At 38.0% G+C, this 23,408-nt stretch overlaps 1 protein-coding gene across 2 annotated transcripts in view; it reads left to right on the forward strand.

Moving 5' to 3' along the window:
* Positions 1–23,408, forward strand: part of ARHGAP18 (Rho GTPase activating protein 18) — a 60,840-nt gene that overhangs the window by 27,309 nt on the left and 10,123 nt on the right. Inside the window, exons 4-12 of one of the 2 annotated variants that reach the window (XM_044424725.1) lie at positions 2,978–3,050; positions 8,741–8,901; positions 10,267–10,432; positions 14,278–14,369; positions 15,486–15,563; positions 18,092–18,251; positions 19,115–19,197; positions 20,259–20,465; positions 22,010–22,174. In XM_044424725.1, coding sequence (XP_044280660.1) covers positions 2,978–3,050; positions 8,741–8,901; positions 10,267–10,432; positions 14,278–14,369; positions 15,486–15,563; positions 18,092–18,251; positions 19,115–19,197; positions 20,259–20,465; positions 22,010–22,174 — 1,185 coding nt within the window. The remainder of the gene's footprint in view (positions 1–2,977; positions 3,051–8,740; positions 8,902–10,266; positions 10,433–14,277; positions 14,370–15,485; positions 15,564–18,091; positions 18,252–19,114; positions 19,198–20,258; positions 20,466–22,009; positions 22,175–23,408) is intronic. The other variant, XM_044424736.1, reaches the window with a different exon arrangement.

Genomic DNA, 23,408 nt, shown 5'->3' on the forward strand with positions numbered 1-23,408 from the left:
ACCATGTTTTAGGGTGACAAAATGACCCTGCTCATGTAATTTAACATCCCAGATTAACACAACCAGCACAGTGTGTTCTTATGTTTTCCAAACCCAGACCACTTCCTGAAGGGTGCTTGTTCATGCCAAGCAAGCTATCCTGAGGACCCATGGGTTATTCTAGGGTTTGTTTTACTCATGTTGGCTTGTCATGTTTTTTGAACACGGGTGATGAATCTCACCATTTGTAAAGCAGAATGGCAAGCAAGGTACTTGATAGGAGCTGCTGCTGCTGCTGCTGCTGCTGCTGCTGCTGCTGCTGCTATTATTATTATTATTATTATTATTATTATTATTATTATTATTATTATTATTTTGGTGATATCATCTGTTCCACTTCCAAGGACAGCCCCTTTAAGTGGCACAGGGAAGGGCAAGTCACTAGCTGCCACCCCTTTAAAAATACTGTGCTCCAAATGTGTGTAATTTAGTGCATGTGTATTTTAAAATTCTAGTCGGGCTTGCACAAGTGCAGAGGTGTGCACTTCCATAGGCGTGAAATAGGAAGTCTCACCTGAACAGTATCCTGAGGGGTGGCTGTTAAAAAAGTGCAACTGGTCCCAATCCTGCAAGTTGGCTCAGAGGGGCACCGGACAGAGGCTTTTCACTTGGCTTTCCCTGACAGCTGTTAAAAGATAAGGCATCAGCAGAAAGCAAATATGCAAGTGAACTTTCCTCACAAAAGAATACAGGCACTTCTCCCTCTCTCTTTTCTGTGAGATCTTCAGAGACTTCAATGTATTCTCTCCAAATAGGTCACAGTGCTCCCATTTTTTCTAGCTGTTCCTGAGACTCTAGGTGCTTAGGAAGCTGCAAAAATGCACCCGTTCCTTTTTTGCTTACACTTCTGACTACTGTCAGAAATAGGGCTTTTTTGAAAGCAGGAATTTAGGTGGAACAAAACAGGGTAACTTGGACAGGGATGTATACAGATTCTATATGATATTATATGTCCAAACACATTTTTGACTGGGCAATGGATGTTTCTTGAAAGGGGCATAATGGCTGTATATGCTCTTAGCACTGTTGTCATGTCAAAATCCTGTTTTAAAGGGTACCCAGAATTTTGACATCTGGCCATTTTTTTCCTGATTCCTTCATAAATGATTGGAAGTTCCTCCAGATCAAAATTGGAAAGAGCTCCATAATTATGCAAGACTCAGAAAAATGCCCTGCTCCCAAAGTTTTGCAGGGTCATTGCTTTGAGGAGCCAACTTTCTTGGTTAGGTTTTGTACCCAGGCCCTGTTTTACTTGGGGCATCTCTTCAAGGGTGGACTAATTTGGAAGCTTTCTCCACCATGAATCATAACCCAAACTGGAGAGAAGAATCCTGTGTTCCTAATAGTCAGCACTCCATTTGAGCCAACTCAGCAATTCTAGAACCTCATTGCTGGGCCTGAACACTGCAGACCTCACAGGAATTCCCTACTAACATCAACTAAAAAGTGTAGCACATACTTTAAACAGGGATTCTGGGATCACTTCAGCCTATCAAGTTCTATGTCCTCCTTTTCCCTGGAAGTCTTGTTCTTAGATCTTCCCAATATTTTCTATAAAAATTATAATTTTATCCAAAAAGTATCCGTAAAAGTAAGAAAACTGGCCTACCTAAAACTGGCTTACCTAGGATGAATAAATGCTTTGAACACTATTTCTTTTTATAATATTCTGAAATACAGCACGCCTAAGTACACTAGCGTTATAGCCCTGGCTCTTGTTCCGGCATTTCATCTTCTATCATGTGCCCTGAATTATTGGGAAGCATGAATTTCAAGCTTGTTTGTGTACTTACTGGGTGTTCACATGCAGTGACTTAAAATGGCACCTGGTTAATATTTCCAGTTTCTGAAATAGTAAATGAACATAGTCTGGCCCTCACACACTGATGACCATCTGGCAGACAGTATGAACTGTTCTAGCTCTCCCACACCCCAGATGTAGAACTAGGGAACTCAGTATGATTTCTTCCTGGATGCTCCCATGAATCTGCACCTTTTAAACAATCGCTATAGTATACTTCCCTGCACTGGTGTGAAGATCTGAGATGTGGCCCCAGCTCTATGCTTGACAGAAGCATAATTTAGATACTATGTGAAGTTACTTTTGTGGGTTGCCAAAAATACACTATGCCATCAAGATGACTTGAATGATGTAATAATCTGTTTCTTTACACATTATAATTAGTGCAGCTTTCTAAGAGGGAACAGATGTAATAACATTGCTTGCTGGAAGGTGGAGAGTTAAACTACAATTACTGGCCATCCCACAGGCTTTCTCAGGATAGGTAGTGATTGCACTGTCCCCATTTTACTTAAGGCCAGAATACAGTACTGGCTTAACTGGGAGCAAGCCCCATTGAAGACAGTGGAGCTTAACTGCAAAAGTAGACATGCATAAATTGTGCTGCTAGTTTGTTTTTGATTGTGTTCCCTTAATTCTGATGGGCTACCTTACATCAGGCATAGAGTTGACAATGCATAGTGTTAATTTCAATACAGGACTTCAATATGGAAATAGTAACTTTGTAACATCAGTACTCAAATCAAATGGGGGCAAAGCCATTTCCCTATTTTTTGTTTTATTTATGTATTTCATTTTTATATCACCTGTAGCTGAAGCTCTCTGGGTGGTATACAACAAAATATAAAAACAAGAAAATACAATAGATAAAAACAGTAAAAATTAAATATTAATTTAAAATAGCATAAAACAACATTAAAAGACCTGCTCAAGAGTAAAAGTTACCTGGCTAATTGTATCAGTCCCCTGAATGACCAAGGAGGTATTTAAAGGACTTTGCAAAGAGGGCTGGCTTAACCTGGTGCCAAAAAGAGGGTATATTTAGCTCCAGGAGGGCTGCAACAGGGAAGTTATTCCCAAGATTCTAAATTCTATGATTTACTTAAGATTTAGATTATGTTCTTTTCTGCATTTTAGAAAACTGTCAATGAACTCCGGCCTGTAAGAACAAAAGAAAACAAGGATGAAACGCAGGAGGAACAAAATGAGGGTATTTGAACAAGCTTTTTTGTATCATTTTCTTATTTTTAATGGTCCTAGCGTTATATATTGCAGAACAGATTTATGTGAACAAATCAAAAATGCTTTATGAAAGTTATGTGTGCTAGTTGTTGTAACATCTCTAAAAATGTCTGAGGCATTTCCCAGGGATGAGAACTTCAGACCTGTGGGCCAAATGAAGCGCTCCTGGCTTCCCAGTATAGCCCTCCAATATTCCCAGTTAGCCACATCTTTCGTCTTCTACCACAAATTCTTTGTGGCTTCCCTGCTTTTGCATCATGTATAAAGGTTGAAAGGTCTCTTCTAAGGCTTCATTACTGGCTCCTTAATTGCTAAAATATGAGGCATTGTGAGTGTCTTGGATTCTACCCTCTTTTGACTTTGGCCCTGCCCACTTCTGAGAATTTTTCTGAAATTGATTTTACTCTTAGGATCAAAAAAGATCTCCATTTCTCTACCTTATCCATGGATTTTCTTACATGAACTGTTCAAGACAAATTACTACATAACAGCTTTTTCATTACTGTGTCAAAGATGACTGCTAAAAATATCTCAGTACTGAATGTGTAGCAATTACATTTCCCATGTTCTATGAAGATTCCTCATGTAATTTTTCAATCTGGTGAATTAAGAATTTATCTGGATAAAATTGGCATTTAAAAATACAAAATAATATTTGGAGTAGAACCCCAGCTATTCAGGTCATACTTGCTGTACATATCTGACCTCGCTTTGTCATTGCAATCATGCAGTGCTTGATCAGAGTGAACAAGAGTCAGTGGTTCCCTACCAGGGTCTGTTGCAAGCACTTTTGCCAATTGTGGTAGCACTGCTATTGCTGCACAGCTGGTGGGGCATATAATCTTGGAGCCCTGACCCGAGTCGCCAGAGCTGAGGAGTACTATTGGAACTGCTACTGCTGAAAACCCCGAAGAGCTGTGAACCAGCTCTTTGAAAACAAAAATGCAGAACAACAAACCATGGACTGGAGAAGGGAAAGAGGGAAATAAATGAAAGTGCCACTTGTTTTTTCAAGGTTGAAATGATGGGGATATTTAATTACATCAATTTAAAATGCCAACCATGTGTATGAAATGAAGAGTAATTATTCAGAATGGATGATATGTTTGGCCATTTGTCATTGTCTAAAAGAACGACAATGTAATGAGTAGTATTTAATAAGAAAGCAATGAATGAGGAGTTTCCCATGGGGCTTTTTGCTAAAATATAGGAAGAGGACATAATTGCAGTCCTGACTGTACACAATATCATCCCTTAAATGTGAGCAGACTGCACTAAGAGAAGAGTATAGTTACTTCTCATTCACCATATTTCATTCTGAGCTTTTTTGTGCTTTCAGCATCCTAATGGAGTTCTAGCAGCTCGTTTATGATAAAGCATTCATTTAAAGATATTGCCTGGGTCATTTTTTCTCTTTGAAATAAACTAGTTTTAGGTAGCATTTATATATCAGCTAGATGTTAGCAGTTTTTGTAAGAAAATCACTTGGAGTTAAATGCAATCTAGCCAAAAGATCTAACAATTTTTGGGAGGAAGAGGGGTGATAACTGGTGTCAATTTCAACAGACATAAGTATTCAATGAGCTAACTTGGAAGTCCATTGGTCTTTGAAAATATGGATATGTCTAAACCGAGGTTGTGCATATGAGTCAACTCATTTTAAGCTATATTTTCCAATATCTATAAAAGGATACATAACATGAGCCAATGGAATGTTTTCACCGGGCTGTTTAACTAGCTTTGTGAGTCCAGGTGGTTACATGGTAAATTGAAAATGGATAATTATGGTTATCAGAATGCAGCTGCTCAGCATGTAAATCTTTGTTGATGGAACTGCACTGGCTCCCTATTAGCTACCAGGTCAGATTGCAGGTTCCGTTACTGGAATGTAAAGGCTTAAACAGCTTGAAACCAGGATTCTTGAGAGTATCTCTGATCAACCTGCCTAGCCATTCAGGGCATCAGATGAGGTACTCCTTGTTGTTGTGTATAGCTTTATGGTTCAGCTGGAACTGTCCTGGAGTTCAGCCTTCAGCATGGTGGTTCCCTATCTATGGACATTTCTGCCTCTAGATATTTGGCAGACACCAACATTATGTTGTTTCCTTCTGAGTGCATTTTATTTCAACAAGACTTCCCTGATGGCCCAGCCATGTTTTTTAATATTAGTCACTTTTTAAAATTAATAATGTCCGTAATTCTAGAACTGTTAATACAGTGTTTTATTCTTTTAAACTTTTATTATTGACTGATCTGGAATTTGTTTAGATATGAAGCACTATTTAAATATTATAATAAATAGAATAGCCAATAACTGTCTGCCAGCAGAATTGTTTACCCTTCCCCATTTAGCCCTGTGCATTTCCTTTCCAGTCAGTTTTGAAGGATTAGGTTAGTGGGGTGCAAGGGGAGAGAGGACAAAACCCCATTTTCTGAGCAGAAGTCTGCTCACATGACTTTGGAAGGGGCCCACTAATTCCAAGTGTGCTAAGTTTACTCAATTGGGAAACCAAAGTAGGGTTTGTTCCCTTTCATATTTTGGGAACATGTGTTTTGAAGCATGCAGAGGCAGCCAATTTAACTTCATGTGTACAATCCAAGTGTGAGTCAAGGAGACCATAAGACAGGATAAGGAAGCATAGAAAGAAGAAGAATGACTAATTTTAAAACAGGAATTGATATAGTGTGTTCATAGATGCTGATTTATATAAACTTTTAAATAAACCCAGCAAGAGAAAGAGGGGAGTGCCTCCAAAACTGCACAGAAACAGAAACATTCTTTTATGAGCTATGAGAATGACAACTATCATGGGATCTTGTACATGCCAAACATGGCTACTAAGTGCATACTACTAGCGCCAGTTCAACAAACACTAAAATCACTTGCAGTGTAAAGATAATGTCAGCTAAATAAGCTCAGAGGAGCTTCAACAAGCCTTTTCTCTCCTAACTTAAGCCACCAGGCAGTCATTCACTAGTGCGAACAGCTTCAAACATGGGAGAACTGCCAAACTGCTGGGACAGCACAAGGCAGAGAGGGAGATAGAAAAGCAGAGGACTTAAGCCAATAGAGCGTGCTGTAGAATCTTGGCTTGGAAAATTACTAAGAATTTTATAACATCTGGTTCTTCTTTCCAGTGCTTCTTTATGAGCCTTACAGAAACGGGAAGTTCTGAGAGGCAATTTCCATATGCTAAAGCTCCACGGCACTGAATGAAAAGGGCACAGCTAAGGCAGCCTGTGCGCATTCTGATACTGTGCAGCTGTCAGCAATCCGACTGCAGCATGAGGCTCTCCTTCCGGGATGAGAACAGGATAAAAATCTGTCCTTGCAGAACTGTCCAGGCTTGTCTGGGTCTAAGCTGCAGCACCTGTTTCTGGGTTGTGCCAGTCAGTTTTCAAGAATGAAGAACTCATAATCAATTTCAGGTTAACAGAGCATGGTGGATTTTTGTTGTTTTTATTTTGCAGTGACATTGGCTGTCATTTCAGAGACATCAGTAACCCTGGAGTGAAATCCAGAACTAAAAGCATTTCAGTAAAAGCTGGAAGTGTGTTTACTGCTTAGATTGATATGCCTAAATATGATGCAAAATAATCTCTGATAATGTGCTGCTAGTTGGCCTTTAGAGAAAAGTCTAAAGTTAAAATCATGGTCAGACAAGACCTTAATTAGGATCAACTAAAATGTTAGAAAATAGAAGGCAAGTTCTTGACTTTTTCCACTGCCTGCCCTCACTGAATGAAGTTTGGTGGGTGACTACACAAGAGACGTCTTTTTCAGTTTTGACACACTCTTTATAGATGTCCTCCCAGAGAAGACTTGTTTGTCTGGTACCAGGGAAATACATTTCTATTTCCTCTTGCATTTTAGATTCTGTTTTTCATACAGCTTAGATATGGAATGCTTAAGTGTTGAGATCTGTTGAAATGGCTGCTTTTATATGTTACATTTTTTCCTTCTGTGTTGATAGTTATTTTAGGTAGATGGGTTGTGTTTTTATTCTTTCAGTGGTACGTAATGATGCAAGAAACTCTTGTTATTTGGTAAACTAAAAATTATACTGAATAAATACATTCTTTAGCACTTTTCATTAGTCTGGATATTAAACAAGCAGGGCATCTTTTTCATTAGATGTGATAGTATCTTTGTTGAATTAGGAATGTAATAATGACAGTTTACATGTTTACATGCGTGTTGAAAAAGCAAGCACAAGGTCATGTTACATTTTTGTTTAAATGTCATTAAACAGTAAGATGATCAGTGGAAAGAGAAAAGATTGCAGAAAAGTGCAAATTTTTCATAATATGGCTGCTGTTAGTCTAAATTGGTTTCATCCTCATATAAATATGTCAGTGAATTATGGTAGATCCCTAAATATAAGGAAGGTGCAGCTTCTAATGCCATATTTATTGTTTATTCATTACTATATCACACAATTGTTGGGTTTTTTTGTAAAATATCATATATTTCTGTTTAGTTTGTACCCATGGAATACCATAGCCACATTATATAAGAGAAAATACTGCATGTCTTATGTTGAGTGTATATCTTTCAGAAATTGTAGTCACATACAATACAAACTGCTGGGAGGGGGCAGTTTTGAGATTTCTTGAATCATATTTAAGCATATATTGGTCATAATGTATGAAACCTCGGTCTATATGTGCAGCAGCAGAATGGATTGGTAGAATAGTTTTTCTACTTCAGCTGAGCAATACTAATTTTGAATGTTCTTCCCATCTTAATGTATAAACAACCAGCAAACTCCATGCAAATACTAAACTACCTCAACAGGGAGGAAAGTAAAAAGACCTAGACTGGAACCCCATATTAGGAGTTTTCCACTGCAAGGAATTCTTTGTATAGGATACTTTATCAAAAATGGTATCTTCCACTGGCAGTTTGATGTTTTGTGATCAGTTCCATTACTTCATTCTGCTTGAAATGATGCTATGGAGGGAAAAAGGAAAAGTTGGTATCATGACAGAAAAGTTTTAAACTCTGAAATGTATTGTCAAAATGGGCAAAGTTATGAGAGCCAGTGTGGTATTGTGATTAAGAGTACAGGACTAGGCATCAGGAGATCTGGGTGCTAGTCCCCACTCAGCCGTGGAGCTCACTGGGCAGCTTTGGGTACCACAGACTGATAAGATTGAGAGGAGAAGGAGAATTATGTAAACAGCCTTGAATTCCTTAAGAGGGAAAAAGGGGATATACATTAAATAAATAAATAAAATATGTGAATTGATAGGCCCAAGTTCACCAGAAGAACTTTCCCCTCATTATTACTGGCTGTACTCATTGGGTTTGATCCAGAGCACTCCTTCTGTTCATACAAGAGGGCTATAACCAAGCAGAAACAAATAAAGAATCAGGAAACTAATTAAGAAACTAATAAAGAACCAGGAAACCATTTTTGCTTATTTTCTTTTTCTCCCTGGAGTATCTTCCACCACCTCCTAAACTGTTTTGGAGCAGATTCATTGGAGGCCTAATCTGGAGTTCTAGATTGAGTCTATAATGAATTACTAACATGACAACAACAAACTTTTGAGGAAGTGTTGGTAAGTTATTGATCTCCATAAATGACAAATGAAGAGGAAAAATCTAAGATTAGTGTCTGTTTTTTTCTTCTCCTGTTCCGTCATATCTAGCTCTTCACCAACATACTGGTGACATCATCCCAAGAGAGGATGTGCCCATGACCGAAATGGACATCAATTTGGAAGTATCATTTTCTGAACAAGCAGCTGGTCTCAAAGATGACCCATCAGGCATGGTGCCAAAGGGCAAAGATGATGACACACTCCTTCCTGTAGGTGTCATTTTTTTCTTGTTCTAACATATTCAGTTTGGCAGTTTTTATCTGTCCTTGTCCTACTCTCCAAAACTATATTTTACAGCTTTGAGTTAAAATATATTGAGAATGATTTGTTGTATTCTTTATCTTTTTGCTCCCTGTTCTACATGGCAACCTTTCAGTTATTTGAAGACTGCTATCATGTCTTCCCTTAAGCTTCTCTTTTCCATACTAAATATAACCAGCTCTTTTAATCTTTTCTCACAGGACTTGGCTTCCAAATGCCTCGCCATCCTGGTTGCTCTTCTCTATTTATCTCCAACTTGTCAATATCCTCCTTAAAATGGGGCACCCTGTACAGCAGCTATCTATACATGTACAGGTGTCTACTAATGTATGGATGGCAGAGGTGCAGCCAGAAGCCAGAAGCCAAGCCCCAGAGAAAGAGTTTTCACAGGGTGCTGGGGGATGGTAACTAAGCACTCAACAACAAGCAAGATCATATATTCTAAACAATCCGGTGAATCATGCATTGTTCCCTGTAGCATGCAAACCAGGAAGTCTGGCTTGTGTTTTCCCCCAAAACCCAAAGTTGGAGTGTCACTTTTTTGAGGCTCTGGGTTGTTGAGATATGCAAACAAGCCTTCTCCCTTGTAAAGTTAGTTTTCTATGGGCAGAAGCTTCTATTATTACAACCTATTATATCTGAGCAACTACAGAAATCATTTTACCATCTCATTTTCTGTTGCTTTTTATTTTTAAGGCAAGGGTTAGGATTAGGGTTAGGTCATCTTCTAGGAAATAGAATAATTTCAATTGATTGCAAACAGTATTATCAGCAATATTGTTCAAGTTTTGGTCTGTGACTTGCTTAATAAAGATACATGAAGCTGTTTATACAGATACATTTTGACAAGGCATTACATTTTTATACAGGCTAGATTTATCTTACATGCTTTCTGGATATACACTCCCAGAGTTCATTAGGTTACTTTAAAAAGTCTTAGCTCAGTTGCATCTCATTTGTCATTTAACTATATGCAAGTTATTAGTCTTTACTGAAGTCGTGTTTTTTGTATGAAGCTGGAGGATGGGTATGTGTGAAAAGCAAGATGAGAAAAATTTCTAACCAGAAATGCTTGATGTGAATTTGTTATGACTAAAGGGAGACAATGTTCCTAATAATATGTACTTCCTAATAATATGCATAACAGATCTGTTATGTTTTTATGACTCTATATTTGCCTAATGTCTAATACACCAGCTGACAACCTGGTCAGCTGAATTATAGGGAATGCACATTGAGTTTGAACTTTTCTTTGCCATTTCTGCATTGCTGAAATTAGGATTTTCTGCTTTTATCTTGAATTCTTTGATTAGAATTACAGACTGCCAAAAGACAAAACAGGTACAACAAGGGTTGGGGACCTTGCACCTCAGGATATGAAGAAAATTCATGTTTTGGCACTGATTGAACTGACAGCTCTTTTTGACATATTTGGAATTGAGCTTAAGCCACAGAAAGCAATAAAAAATAAAATAAAAGGTGAGTTGCTTTTATTTGCCGTGATGGGTGTGCAATGAGTACTCTTAAGGTCACTTTTTCGTACTGAGTACAATTTTATTTAACCATGAAAAGTGTAAATGTGGAAGAACAATGAAGTAAAATAGTTTGGATGTTTCATTTCCCTTGAGATTGCAGGATTGTGTGTGGGACAAACATGGGATGGTGTTGGACTGTGTTTTCTGGTCTGTCACATCAAGAAATTGGTCATAGAGCACAGTCCTAGTGCATTTGACATCAACAGGAACCTGTTAATTTTATTGCAAAGGGCTATGGAGAATTTCCATCCCAGTTACTAGCAGGCTGGCAAGTTGGTAGGACTGAGTACCAGCCAGGGCCAAGGGAAGCATGTTTACATTCCATTCGTGTCAGTAGCAGTGTTAAGTATACGTTAAGCTCCATTGCTAAAGTCATTGTGACACAAATGCACATTACGCTGGTTTGATTATGCCATATATTTTTTTGATATATTCATGTATAGGTCTGTGCTATGCAGAGAGAATTGAAAGGAGAATTGAAAGGAAATAGGGATATAGAGACTTCTAAGAAGAGGAGTAGATCTTGTTCTCATTGTGCTTTTTGTTTTTGCCATTTTTTCTCTGGGCAGTACTTGACACTGGCAAACTGTTTAGATGACTGTCTTTCAATTCATCTCTTCTGTAGGCTTGTCCTTTACATTTCTATCTTATCCCACCTTCCTTTTGTTTTCATGCTTTCCATTAAATCATTTCTGATGCATATTGCTTTTTTTCTCACTGCTTGCAGTGGCAGTGAAAGAGTAAACTGTTTTAGGATCTCTGAGGAGGTAAGAAACGGAGAACACTGGCTATGGCAGTCCAGAATTAAGCATCTGGGGTGCGCTCTAAAGGCCTGGTGTGTGTTTGTTGTATACCTCTGCTTTAGAGGCCTTAACTGTGAATTCTCAACTAGGAAAGTCCTCTCAACCCTGATTAATTTCTATCTGTGCAAAGCCATAATTTGTTTTCTGGAAGGCCATCTGTAGGAATTGGTCACTGGTCCTTAGGCAAGGTTCAAATAACAATTTAAAATGCCTGGCAGGTTCTCAACAAGATGTTAGTGTATGTTCTGTAACAATGTAAACATGATGTAATTACATGCTACACCAACACTCACTGCAGCTGTATGATGCTTGTGTACAATTTTAATTTTATTTATTTATTTTGACATCCTGTTTTGTTCCAGTTCTCTGACTGAGGATATGATTGCTGCTCTTTTTAGTTTTTAGGATGGCACCCATTTCCTGTTGGAATATTTTCAAAACATAAGATTTAATCCATCTGGATAAGCGTGTGTGTACTACTTTCCCTTTGCCATTGGCTTGTATTTCAGTGTGCATGCATTACTAAATTGAAATTATACCATAGCTTCTTCCTTAGGTAGATACTTACTGTATTTTATTTCAGAATATTATAATTGCCTCTTGAATAGAATTACTGCTTTTATTCCACCATCCTTGTTCAGGCCCAGTATAACCTATTTGCACATCAGTCATCTGAACAGATCTGACAGGGACCACACTGCTGGCCTACCCAAACACCCCTGCCACGAGCATTTATAGACTTTCCCAATGCAGATCCATGTGTGATATACTGAGGCCAGACCATGGGGATGGGGTGTAACTTGCCAGAGCCAGTAGATGAACGCTTAGAACTTGAGGAGGCCCCTTTACACAAGAATGGCATAAAGAGAAAAAATACAGACTTGGAGCCCTGGGGACATTTTGAGGAAAACATTTATTGTTGTTGTTGCTGTTGCTATAAGCAATAGATCAAGTCATTATCCTGTCTAAGAAATTTAAAGCGATATTTGGGGTTGTTTACTTTGAAAATAAAGGATGCAGGCGGCAAAGTGGGTTAAACTGCTGAGCCGCTGGGCTGGTTGATTGAAAGGTCGCCAGTTCAAATCTACACAATGGGGTGAGTTCCTGTTGCTCCATCCCAGCTCCTGCCAACCTTGCAGCTCGAAAGCATGCAAATACAAGTAGATAAAAAGGTACCACCTTGGTGGGTATGTAACAGAATTCTGTGCACTTCAGTGTTAAGTCATGCTGGCCACATGACCACGGAAACTGTCTGTGGACAAATGCTGGCTACCTCGGAGACGGAGATGAGCACCCCCTAGAGTCAGACATGACTGGACTTTACTGTCATGGGGAAACCTTTACCTTTACTTTGAAAATATGTAAGCATATGCATATAATGCATATATACATGAATGCAATAAATATTCTGCATGAGAAAAGATGAAGTACCCAAATTTAATTCAGCTTTTGTTGGAGCAAGTTGATTGCTAAGACTGAAAGAATTTGAAAATGACTGTAAATCCTTGCTACTTAGACTTTAAAAAAATCCCTCTTGGTTTTAGTTAGTTTCAGTTGTATGTTTATATATGGCTATTACATCAGAGGTGATTATAGATTGGGCAGATAAAATATAAAAAATCAGTATCTTGCATGTACTGGTTAAATGTGCCAAACAGCGAAGATATTTGTTTGTTTGTTTGTTTGTCTGTTTGTTTTAGGCATCTTTTATGAGTTTTTTTATCAGCCTGAAACACTGAGCAGCTTTCCACCAAAAATAACACCAAATTAGAAAACCAAAACTGAAGTGAACTCAAAATGGCAGCATTAAAGAGATTAAAAATAGGTTCAGTGTGCAGGAAATGTCACCATTTTGTTATGTGTCTGCATTTCTGACCTTCTCTTTAATGTTTTACAATGACTTGAAATGTGTTGCCGGTCAATCAAATGCCTTCTTGGGCTAAGGCATGCAGTCAGGGTTCAGCAGAGACGGCAGTGCAGTAGCTAAATAATTGAAAGCAACAGTGAGTGATGAGGGAGCGACTGCAGGGTGCAGCTGAGTCCTTTGAATGCAGTTTTCATTCAACAACCCAGAAAATAATTTCTTTCTGGGCAGAACCAGTCACACAATGTTTTAGTAACCATATTTCCTCTTCCACCTACCTTTTTTATATATCTAAAGTTGTGTCAACAGTTATATCTAAAATTGTGTGAACAGTTACGTGTACAATGAGTGGAACCTGTTCCAAATACCCCTTGAATCAGGGAAATATGCAGCTCTGTTTCATTCCTGGATAATAGGACATCTGTAGATTTGTAATAATTTAGGGTTAGTGGGCCCCTTCCATTTTTTCTACTGTACAATATGTTCAGAGGATGCTTTACTCCGCAAAGTCCAATATTAATCAAGTGACACAGGTTATTAAATAGATATAGGAATTATGCATAAGCATTTGTTGAGGGTCCCATGCAAGGTCGTGCCTTCAGTCTTTTTGCAGAAATGTGAGAGGTTCACAAGGAGTTGTAGGGTAGATGAAGAAGCAGCTTGTACCATTGGCAGCTTCTACTACTACAAATGCCTGGAATGTATGTGGGTCATTTGATCTGTTCAAATGCTTACATAGACACAGTCTGCTGGGAGTTGTAGGTCTTTTTTCAAGCTAGAATTGCATAGGATCACACCTATAAATGGTTGATATGGCTGAGAATTTTCCTGGTTAGTTGCTGTGCACACTCCAGCCATTCTGTCACACTGGCCAACTAGCAGAATCTTTCCGTTGGTGCTCTGTTCCAAGGGTTAAATTAGAAATCTTTCATTCTGGTTAGCTCTTGTCTTGTTGAGTCTGCTTGTTTGTTTGTTGAGGTATGAGCAGTGCTGCTTTTTATGAGAGAAATTTATGAGGAAAACAGAGTATAAATATGAGCACAATGGAAAATATTTTTTCTGAAAATGTTTTTATATTACCATGTCATGAAAATTTTCTGTCTCTTTCCTTGCTTTATACAGAATCTGGTCTTTTTGGTGTTCCACTGTCAGTTTTGTTGGAACAAGATCAGAAGAGAGTGCCAGGTATAAAGGTTCCACTTGTTTTTCAAAAAGTAAGTAGACTGACCAGTCTGTTATTGAGCATCTTAGCACATCTTAGGGCAGTAATATGCCTGTCTTCTGCTTAAGTTTGGGGCTTTTTTATTATTTTTTTATTAAAACATTTAAAATAAGTGAATAATATCAACAATTAAAATGATGCTTAAATAAAAAGGTCTTCGCCTGGCACCGAAAAACAAATAACGACGGCGCCAGGCAGACCTCTCTGAGGAGCGCATTCCATAGATTGGGCGCCACCGCAGAGAAAGCCCTCCTCCGAGTACCTACCCTCCTAATTTCTTTCACGGAGGGTTCCCGGAGAAGGGCCTCTCCCGCAGATCTCAAGGGGCGGCCGGGCATATATGGATGTAAGCTTGAAGTTTGGCAGTTAATTCTGCTTCAGTGGAAACTAGGAGACATGAATTTGCCTATTAAAAATAGTTTCAGCTGATCTCTCATCCTTGACCATTTAGACATCCAGGAAGAACTAGTTTTGAAATGCTGAGTTTTAAATTTTGTACTAATCTTTGTACTGTTAATGTTTAGTCATTAAGTTGTGTCTGACCCTTCATGACCCCATGAATATTTGTACTACAACATGGTAATTTTTATACCTTGCATATCACCTGTGGTTTAATTTTTATAAAGGATGTGATCAATTGTTTTCCTTATATACATACAATAAATATACAGAATGCTTCTGTTTCATACCACTCACACTGGGCTGTAACCAGTCATCCATTGGCACAGTCATAAATGATATTGCACTTGAAATTCATGGGCTAATTTTGGGCCAGTCATTCACTCTTCAGCTTAATCTAACTCACAGGGTGGTTGTGAGGATAAAATGGAGGGATAAAAGCAGGACCTAAATGCAATGAAACAATAACAATAGCACCATTTCACCAGCTAATGTGTTGCTTGTTGTGCTAGAAATTCCTTGAGCTAATGCCATGTTGATTCCTTCACCATTAGTGACCAAATGAATACTGACACAGTTGTGGAATAAACCACTATTGTATTCTGAAATTTAGTTCATATAGTTCCTTGTTTGCCTGTTTTCTTGCATACTTGTATAAATCTGAGGATGAAGCATGTCCATCTGAACTATTTACCATTTTTATTTGCAGCTCATTTCTCAGATAGAAGAGGGAAAGCTAGAAACAGAAGGACTTCTTCGCATACCAGGTGTTGCTGCAAGAATAAAGGTATAATCATCTTTTAGCTCTTGGAAGATTATGTTGAGTACATTGCAAACAACTTTTTAAAAAATGATAAAAGTGTGCTTGATGGCAAAGTTGAGTTAAATTAGTTAATGTTTTTCTAAGGTACTTTATTGAAATATTTTGAATGTCTCCTTGGACAATGGAGTGCTGTTTGCGCAAGCACAACAGCAGAGAAGTATGTGGCAGAATCGGGGCTTATAGAATAGATTTCGATTTGTCAAAACATGATTACAATTTCAGATTTTATTTGTTCACAGCTGTGGGCTTTTTATATTTGTCAGTATAGGTGCTTCTTTCTTCATTAGGTTAAGGGCAGGGTGAAGAACAATTACTCTATTCTTCCTGCTTATTGACTTTTCATTACTGTTGAATTGTCTTCTGGCTTGTGGTTAGCCATCTGGGCAAACAAGATTTTGCTGTTACTCCCACTGAGAGCTTTGTATCATTCTCTTAGCTTTACTAAGAGCATATCCCCCTTTTCACTTCAGATCTAATTTAACCATTCTGCCTTTCTACTATGTCTAATAAAAATGTCCATTCCTCCCAAAAAAGTATCTAATAAAGGTTGGCTATACTATTTAAAATTACATACGCACCAAGAGTAACTTTATTGGGAATGCTTGCTTCATAGAAATGTGTGCTTAGCAAAAGGATAAATTGAAATATGAGCCTTTTGAGCTGAAATCTGTAATTCATGTATTACTTTGTGGAGGAGTGGCATATGAATTTGAAGTAAACCATATTTGCCTATAAGGTGTGTAGAAAGGCAATATTTAGCTTATCTATTGAACTATGCTATAATTAAAGGGTAACAAAGACAACATAGCTGTAGTATTTATCTTTGGAGCTAAGGAAGTTGCCTTCCTAAGACAACCAAAAGGGATCAAAGGGATCTCTCAAAGCTGGAAGAACAGGCATCAAAATGGCAAATATAGTTCAATGTAAGCAAGTTTAAAATAATGCTTGTTGGGACAACCATACCAACTTCAAGCATAGACTGATGGGATCTGAGATCATAGTGATCAAGCAAGAAGGGGATCTTGTGGTGGTGGGCAGCTCAATGTAAACATCAACCCAGTGTGAAGCTGCTGTGAAAAAGGCAAACTCCATGTCAGGCATAATTAGGAAAGGAAGTGAAAATAAAACTGCCAAGATTGTATTCCCCTGATACAAATCCTTGATGTGGCTGCATTTACAATATTGTGTCTAGATCTGGTCTCAATACTGATTTAGGAAGAGTGCAGAGAATACCAACTAAAGGGCACAGCTTGCCTATGAGGACAAGTTACAATAACTGGGATTGTTTCGCTTAGAAAAAAAGACAAGGAAGAGGAGACATGATAAAAGTAAAACCATGCATGCTGTGGAGAAGAAAGACATTTTTTCTTCATTTCACATCATACTAGAACCCAGGATTATGAATTCATGACTATCACTCTAACATTTTTAGGGACTTTGTGATATGCTGTTTAATAAGTAATTGGAGAGCATTTCTAGGTCATTTTCACACATGACCTGAGCAAACCTAATATTATTGGGCAGAGTTTTGTTAGAAACTCTTAAGAGAGCAATATAGGAATGGTATTTGCTTTCTTCCTTTATATCTCCTCTCCTCTCCTCTGCCCTGCTCTCCTCTCCTCTCCCTGTAAATGATTTTCTTCACATTGCAAGCAGTGGGAATGAAATAAATTGCACTAGATTCAGGCCTAGTATGTTGGGTGGTGGTTGGAAATGTGTGGAATGGCTTTGGATCACATAGATTAAAAGTTATGCTGATCTGCCCATGCCACCCCCCCCACCCGCTGTGCCCACATTGATGTCAGGAAGCTGAATGCTATAGAAATGTTCACTGCTGTTGGGAGAGCTGATCTCTCTACCCTTGGAGGAGGAGATTCCAAACATTCATATTAATATGCTTTCCTAGGGATCATAGGACTACAGCCTTAGATCACATTTAAACATATTTTATATTCTTAATAAAAGCCATTATAAAAGGAAATATCTATTCTGCCTACATATATGTAGCACAGGTAATGCAGTAACTAATCTTAATATCATATGTCAAAATGTCCTTATAAATTTAGTAGCAAACACTAACTGGGTTCAAACAATGTAACATTCAAGGGTTCAGTGTGATTTGTCATTGAGTTTTGGATTATTGAAAATTAATTGTTTCAACTGCATCGGGTCTGAACTCAACTACAATAACAAAACATGGTTTGTTACCACAAGGAGCCATGAAGAGAATTCATGGTTTGTTGTTAGGTTGTGAACTGCAGGCTGTTTATGATTAACAAACCATGGTTTGTTATTGTGGCTGGTTCAGACATCCCAAATTTCAGCAGCAGAATGTTTTGTAATTTCATTAACTAAGTATAATTAACAGAAGCTCACACAACTTTTTAAATATACGCTTCTTCATCAAACTAAGATAAGATGATATTAAAAATAAGCAAAAATGTTATGTATGTGGTCACCATTATTGGCTGTTTTTGGTCTTGGGCTTCCAGAATCTTTACCAAGAGCTAGAAGCAAAGTTTTATGAAGGAACTTTCAACTGGGAAAATGTAAAGCAGCATGACGCAGCGAGTCTGCTAAAGCTCTTTATCCGGGAACTGCCTCAGCCTCTGCTCACTGTGGAGTATCTCAAGGCTTTCCAGGATGTGCAAAGTAAGCACCATTTCTCCTGCTTCAGAGGTGATCCGTTGTGCAGAGTCACATATTAAGCAAGGATGGGTATTTATTGTAAACGGTTCCAAGATGTTTGTAGGGGACAGGATATAAAGCAAGCAAGCAAACAAACAAACAAACAATAAATAAGATGCCTTGATAGTTCTGGAAAACATTTCCCCTGTCAGTGCATGGCAGGAGAACAAGCAAGCAAAAACTTATCATTTGTACCCAGCCCAGTAGCTGAAGCTCTCCATCCATAGATCCTCCCTATCCAGCCCATGCAAAGATTTCCCTTAGTGGCACAGGGAGAATGAGTGTGTAGTCTTAGATGTTCAAGTAGGCATAGTCTCTGCCAATATAGCTAGGCTACAAAAGAAAATATTAGGCCAATATCTGCTGAATTGTACTGATAGCAGTATTGATGCTGGCTTGAACTGATAGCTTAGAAATTCTGCAGGGACTGGGGGTCCCTGAATTCAGTACCACACATTAATTGGTATGTGCTAATACTAAACGTTTGCTCAACAAAGAACATTGTAGCTCAGTGAATGTCATAGACTGCTTTCCTATTCATATGCATAATTGGCAGTCTCATCAGAGAAGGATTTATCTTCTGTTTATTAAATTTGCTTATATAATGAAGTGAAGTAGCAAAGGAGGACAAATTCATTATCTAAGAAATAATTCTGAAATCCTGTGATATTCCTAACACAAAGTAGAATATCTATAAATCTTTTGTCATGCTTTTGAAACGTGCATAGCATATGAATAGTTCTGGTGATACACTAACCAGTCTGGTGATGTCTTTGAAGGAAATGCAAAATTATTTGAAATTTAATTTTTGCATATTTCACTGATAGAACTTCCAAAAAAGAAGCAGCAGCTGCAAGCACTGAATCTTTTGGTCCTTCTCCTTCCAGAGGTGAACAGAGATACCCTAAAGGTTAGATTCTGAAACATTTTTAAAGAACACCATTATAAATCATCATGGATATCATATTTGATTGTTTGTTTCATTTTTATGCAGTCCGCTTGAATGCAAATTTGTCCTGGTTTGTTGAGATTCCTGCAAAGCCAGCCCACTGCAAACTGCTCTGTTCAACATAATGAGTATATTATAAACTGCTGAGCAGTAAGTTTGCAGTGTTCCCCCCAGCTGATGTTTTGGACTGATCTGATAATGAGGCATGAGGTCTTGTGAATAAAGTTTGAAGGAGTTTCAGTATGTTGAACATGGAGAAAAAACTAGAGAAAGACATGGAGAAAGACTAAAGTACGATGGTAATTTTGAAATAATGGAAGTCTCCCATAGAAGCCATCAAAGGCTTGTTCTCTCCTGCCCCAGAAGGCAGAGCTAGATCTAATGGGATTAAGTTATGGGAGGATAGACTTCAGTTGAATATTAGGAGCATCTTCTTAATGAACCGTTGACCCCTGGAACCAACTTCCTCCAAGGCTGGTAGGCTCTTCCTAGCTAGAAGTCTTTAAGCAGCCACCCATTGAGGATGTCATAGCTCTGTCTAGTTCTGAATTTCTTGCACAAAGCAGAATGCAAAGCAAGATGACCTGGTTGGTCCCACCAACTCTGTGCTATTTTTTCCTTCCCACTGCTTTTCTCCTGTAAAGCTCCCAGCCACAACCACTAATTTGCCTCTGAGAATTAACCTCTTGAGGCTTTCCAGATGTGTGATGTGGTGACTGCTGAACACACAGTTCTTGCAAGAGCAAACTATAAATAAGTAATTTTGGACAATCTGTATATGAGACAGATGTCTAACCTAGTCAACCATATATTCCTGAGAATAAATGGCCACACAAAGTCATCTGTTTTCCTTTTTACTGGAAATAGAAGGAAGCTTGACTTTTGGACAAAGTGCATGTCCAGTTTAACAAGAGAAGTACCAGTGGAATGTACTTTTTGCATGTAGTTTAATCATCTTTTGAAGTGTATCTTCTGTATGATCTTTCACATAACTACTCTTCAAATGCTGTTCTCATTGCCAGGCACTGCTTGAATTTCTTCAAAGGGTAATTGATCATAGAGATGAAAACAAAATGAACCTAAAGAATGTTGCCATGGTTATGACTCCAAACCTCTTCATGTTTCATGGTTTGGGCTACAAGACCATAGAACAAAACGAGTTTGTTATGGCAGCTGGGACGGCAGGTGTCATGGGCTTTATGATTAAATTCCAAAACCTTCTTTGGACTGTAAGTTATTTAGTTTGTTATTGTTTAAATGTTTTTGTTAAAATGTGCATTGTCTTTAAAGAATTGTCTCAGAAGCAAAGGGCCACTCCTTTACTTTCCCGCAATGAATGCAGGGGGCTTGGCTTCTTTCTAAGACGTTGGCATTACATAGAGGTCTGGGGTGTTGGAACAATCCTTTATTTCTCAGCAGGCTTCTCTCTCACCTGCTTTAAATAAAAACAAGTTGAGTGTTGATAAAGGTAGACTTTGTAGGTCATAATATCAATGCTAAATTTAGATAAGATCTTGTTTCTTGTAATTCCAGAAGGTGGATAATGTATTTCTCCACCAGAACATTTACAGAACATGACATCATGTGTATTGAAGAATTATTTAATTCTTCATGGGACTACATAAACCATATTTTTCAATTTTATTTATTTGTATATTGTTCTAAACAATATTCAGTTTTGGGAGATTTTAAAATACACAAATAAAATTAACTACAGTTAGTTCCTGAGTTATAGCCAAGTTCTGTTAGTGAGAATGTCCTTAAGTTGAATTTGTAAGTCGGAGCACATGAGTAAACCAAATGTTTGTCTTAGTATATGTATATGTTTTTCATTTTATGCATATAAAATGCTTAAGAAAGACTTCCATATTCACCAAAACATCCTAAACACCATGCAGCATTGCAATAATGATAATGCTGTGATAATAAAGTAACTACAGCTATTGAAGAGAGAGATAATAAGAGTATGTGTATAGGTATACAGTATTGTAAAAAACAAAAGAAACAGTTCTTAAAACAATTTAGAACATTCTTGAGGTAACATAAAGCCTTACATTAACTGATGATGATGGATATGGACCTGGTGCTGGAGAATCAGGGTTTCATTGTGCTGCCGGGGGCAGTGGGGAGGTTACTACTGGAGTCACTGTCTTGAACTAGGCCTCAAGGGTTGTTTGTACAGGTATTATCTTTCTTTCACCATAAATGGCCTTGTAGCAGCTGAAAGCCTTTTTACAAAGGCAAATGCTGAAGAAAAACCAAAGAGGAACTATGCCCTCTACAAAAGACAGTGGCTTGGATACACTTGAGCTGATGCTTTGAAAGCAAAAGAAAGCACTACAAATACTAACCAAAGGGTCCTAACTAAAAAAATGGAGTGTTCCCTAGAGATACATTGTGTAGTTCTCTCATGACTATCTCTTGGGAACTACGTGACCACTGATGAAGTATCATGTAGTTCCCTAGCAATGTTCATGGCTTTTTGGTAGGTGGATATTCAGTAGAGAGTCATATAGGATTTGTGGCAGTCCACGTGTTCGTAAGTACAGAGTGTTCACAACCCAGATTTTATTTATTTACATTTTTTATATTCCATCCAATACTAAAAGTCTCTGGACAGCTTACAAAAAACAAGAAACAAAAAACAAAACAACCACATACAGCAACAACCCACTTGATAGTTTGTCACTGTAAGGATTCAAAGAGATACTTGTGGTAGTCCTTTAAGGAGGTGGCATTAATGTTGCTAATAAAAGGTTGTCTGTTTGCTTAGATTCCTACCTTTCTTGTGAACCAAGTAAGAAAACAAAATACTGAAAGCCAGAAGAAGGAAAGAAAAGAGAAAGCAATGAGGAAACTGCTGAAAAAAATGGCTTATGATCGAGAAAAACATGAGAAGCAAGACAAAAGCAGCAGTGATTTAAAATGTGGCAATGACGTAAGCAAGTAACATTCAGTACATAAACAGCTGTAGAGTTCAACCTTAAATCATAGACATACCACTCAGGCAAGTGGTGAAGTTATCATAAATTCCAAACCTGATTCTGTTAAAATGTTGCCTCCACAACTAGTAGAAGCGTATGCAATATTTTTGCTGTTATTAGTCAAGATATTAAAAATGGCTGGATATTCCAGTTTGGAAGGTTCATATTGGTAATATTTGAAAACTTACACCTTTGCCTCTTGAAATTCATGCCACTCCCAAATATCTTAAATATTCCAGACTAAGTAGTCAGATAGAAATTTAATTTGGTATAATTTGTATCCTACTGTCTACTTATGTTTAGTACTTCTGGTCCGTGGGCTTGATCCTGCCCCCAGGGGTTTCTACAGACTGACAAGTTTGTTCTGCTTCCATTTCCAATGACTGATCAGAGATTAAAGCATATTTAAAGGCAATGGAACTTTAAATACCCTATATAGGATTTTAGCTGAGCTTTTTTGCAAAAAATTGAATATTGCATAGAATTCAACTGTGGCTTTTGCAGGCATGGGAGTGATTATACTGGGGCTTGCTCATTAGTAGACATGCAAAGAATTGAGCTGTGCTTTGCTTGCTTGGTGGAAAAATGTCTTACCAAATTAGTAGGGATTACAGTTATCCTTGGTGTGTCCCATGCCTTTAACTCTGTTCACTGCTGGACTATGCCCCTAAAACCCACCCCCATTTGGCATGAGAAGATCTCATGCTATTATGATATAACAATGTGTAATATACAGCAGAACACATTAAAAGGCCTGGAATATCCCATGGATCTTATTTATTGTGCTGATTCTACAAGCTGTTCCTGTTGGACCATACTCAGTTTGCTGCTTCATTTTTCAGTGAACACCTGCTGTTTTCATATTCATAATGGGTTAAACAAAGCCTTTTGTCTAGTTAATTTTATCTGGCTTGTGTTAAAGTCAGCATAATATAAATGTAGCACATAAATGAATACATACATTTACACTTTTTAGTGTAACCCATCTTCAGGTGAAATAATGTTCACAGCCTCAGTGGACTAGAGACATCTTGTGGAAATCTGTAAAATTGCAGTGGCCTGAAGAACACATTGCTTTTTAAAAGCTTTTGGGATTTTGGGGCCAGGTTAGATAACATGTTAATGTTAATTGTTATGTAAAGTAAGTGTGTGTGTGTGTGTGTGTGTGTGTGTGTGTGTGTGTGTGTG

This window comes from Varanus komodoensis, unplaced genomic scaffold, assembly GCF_004798865.1.
Source record: "Varanus komodoensis strain SLA01 unplaced genomic scaffold, ASM479886v1 scaffold1, whole genome shotgun sequence".
NCBI lineage: Eukaryota > Metazoa > Chordata > Lepidosauria > Squamata > Varanidae > Varanus > Varanus komodoensis.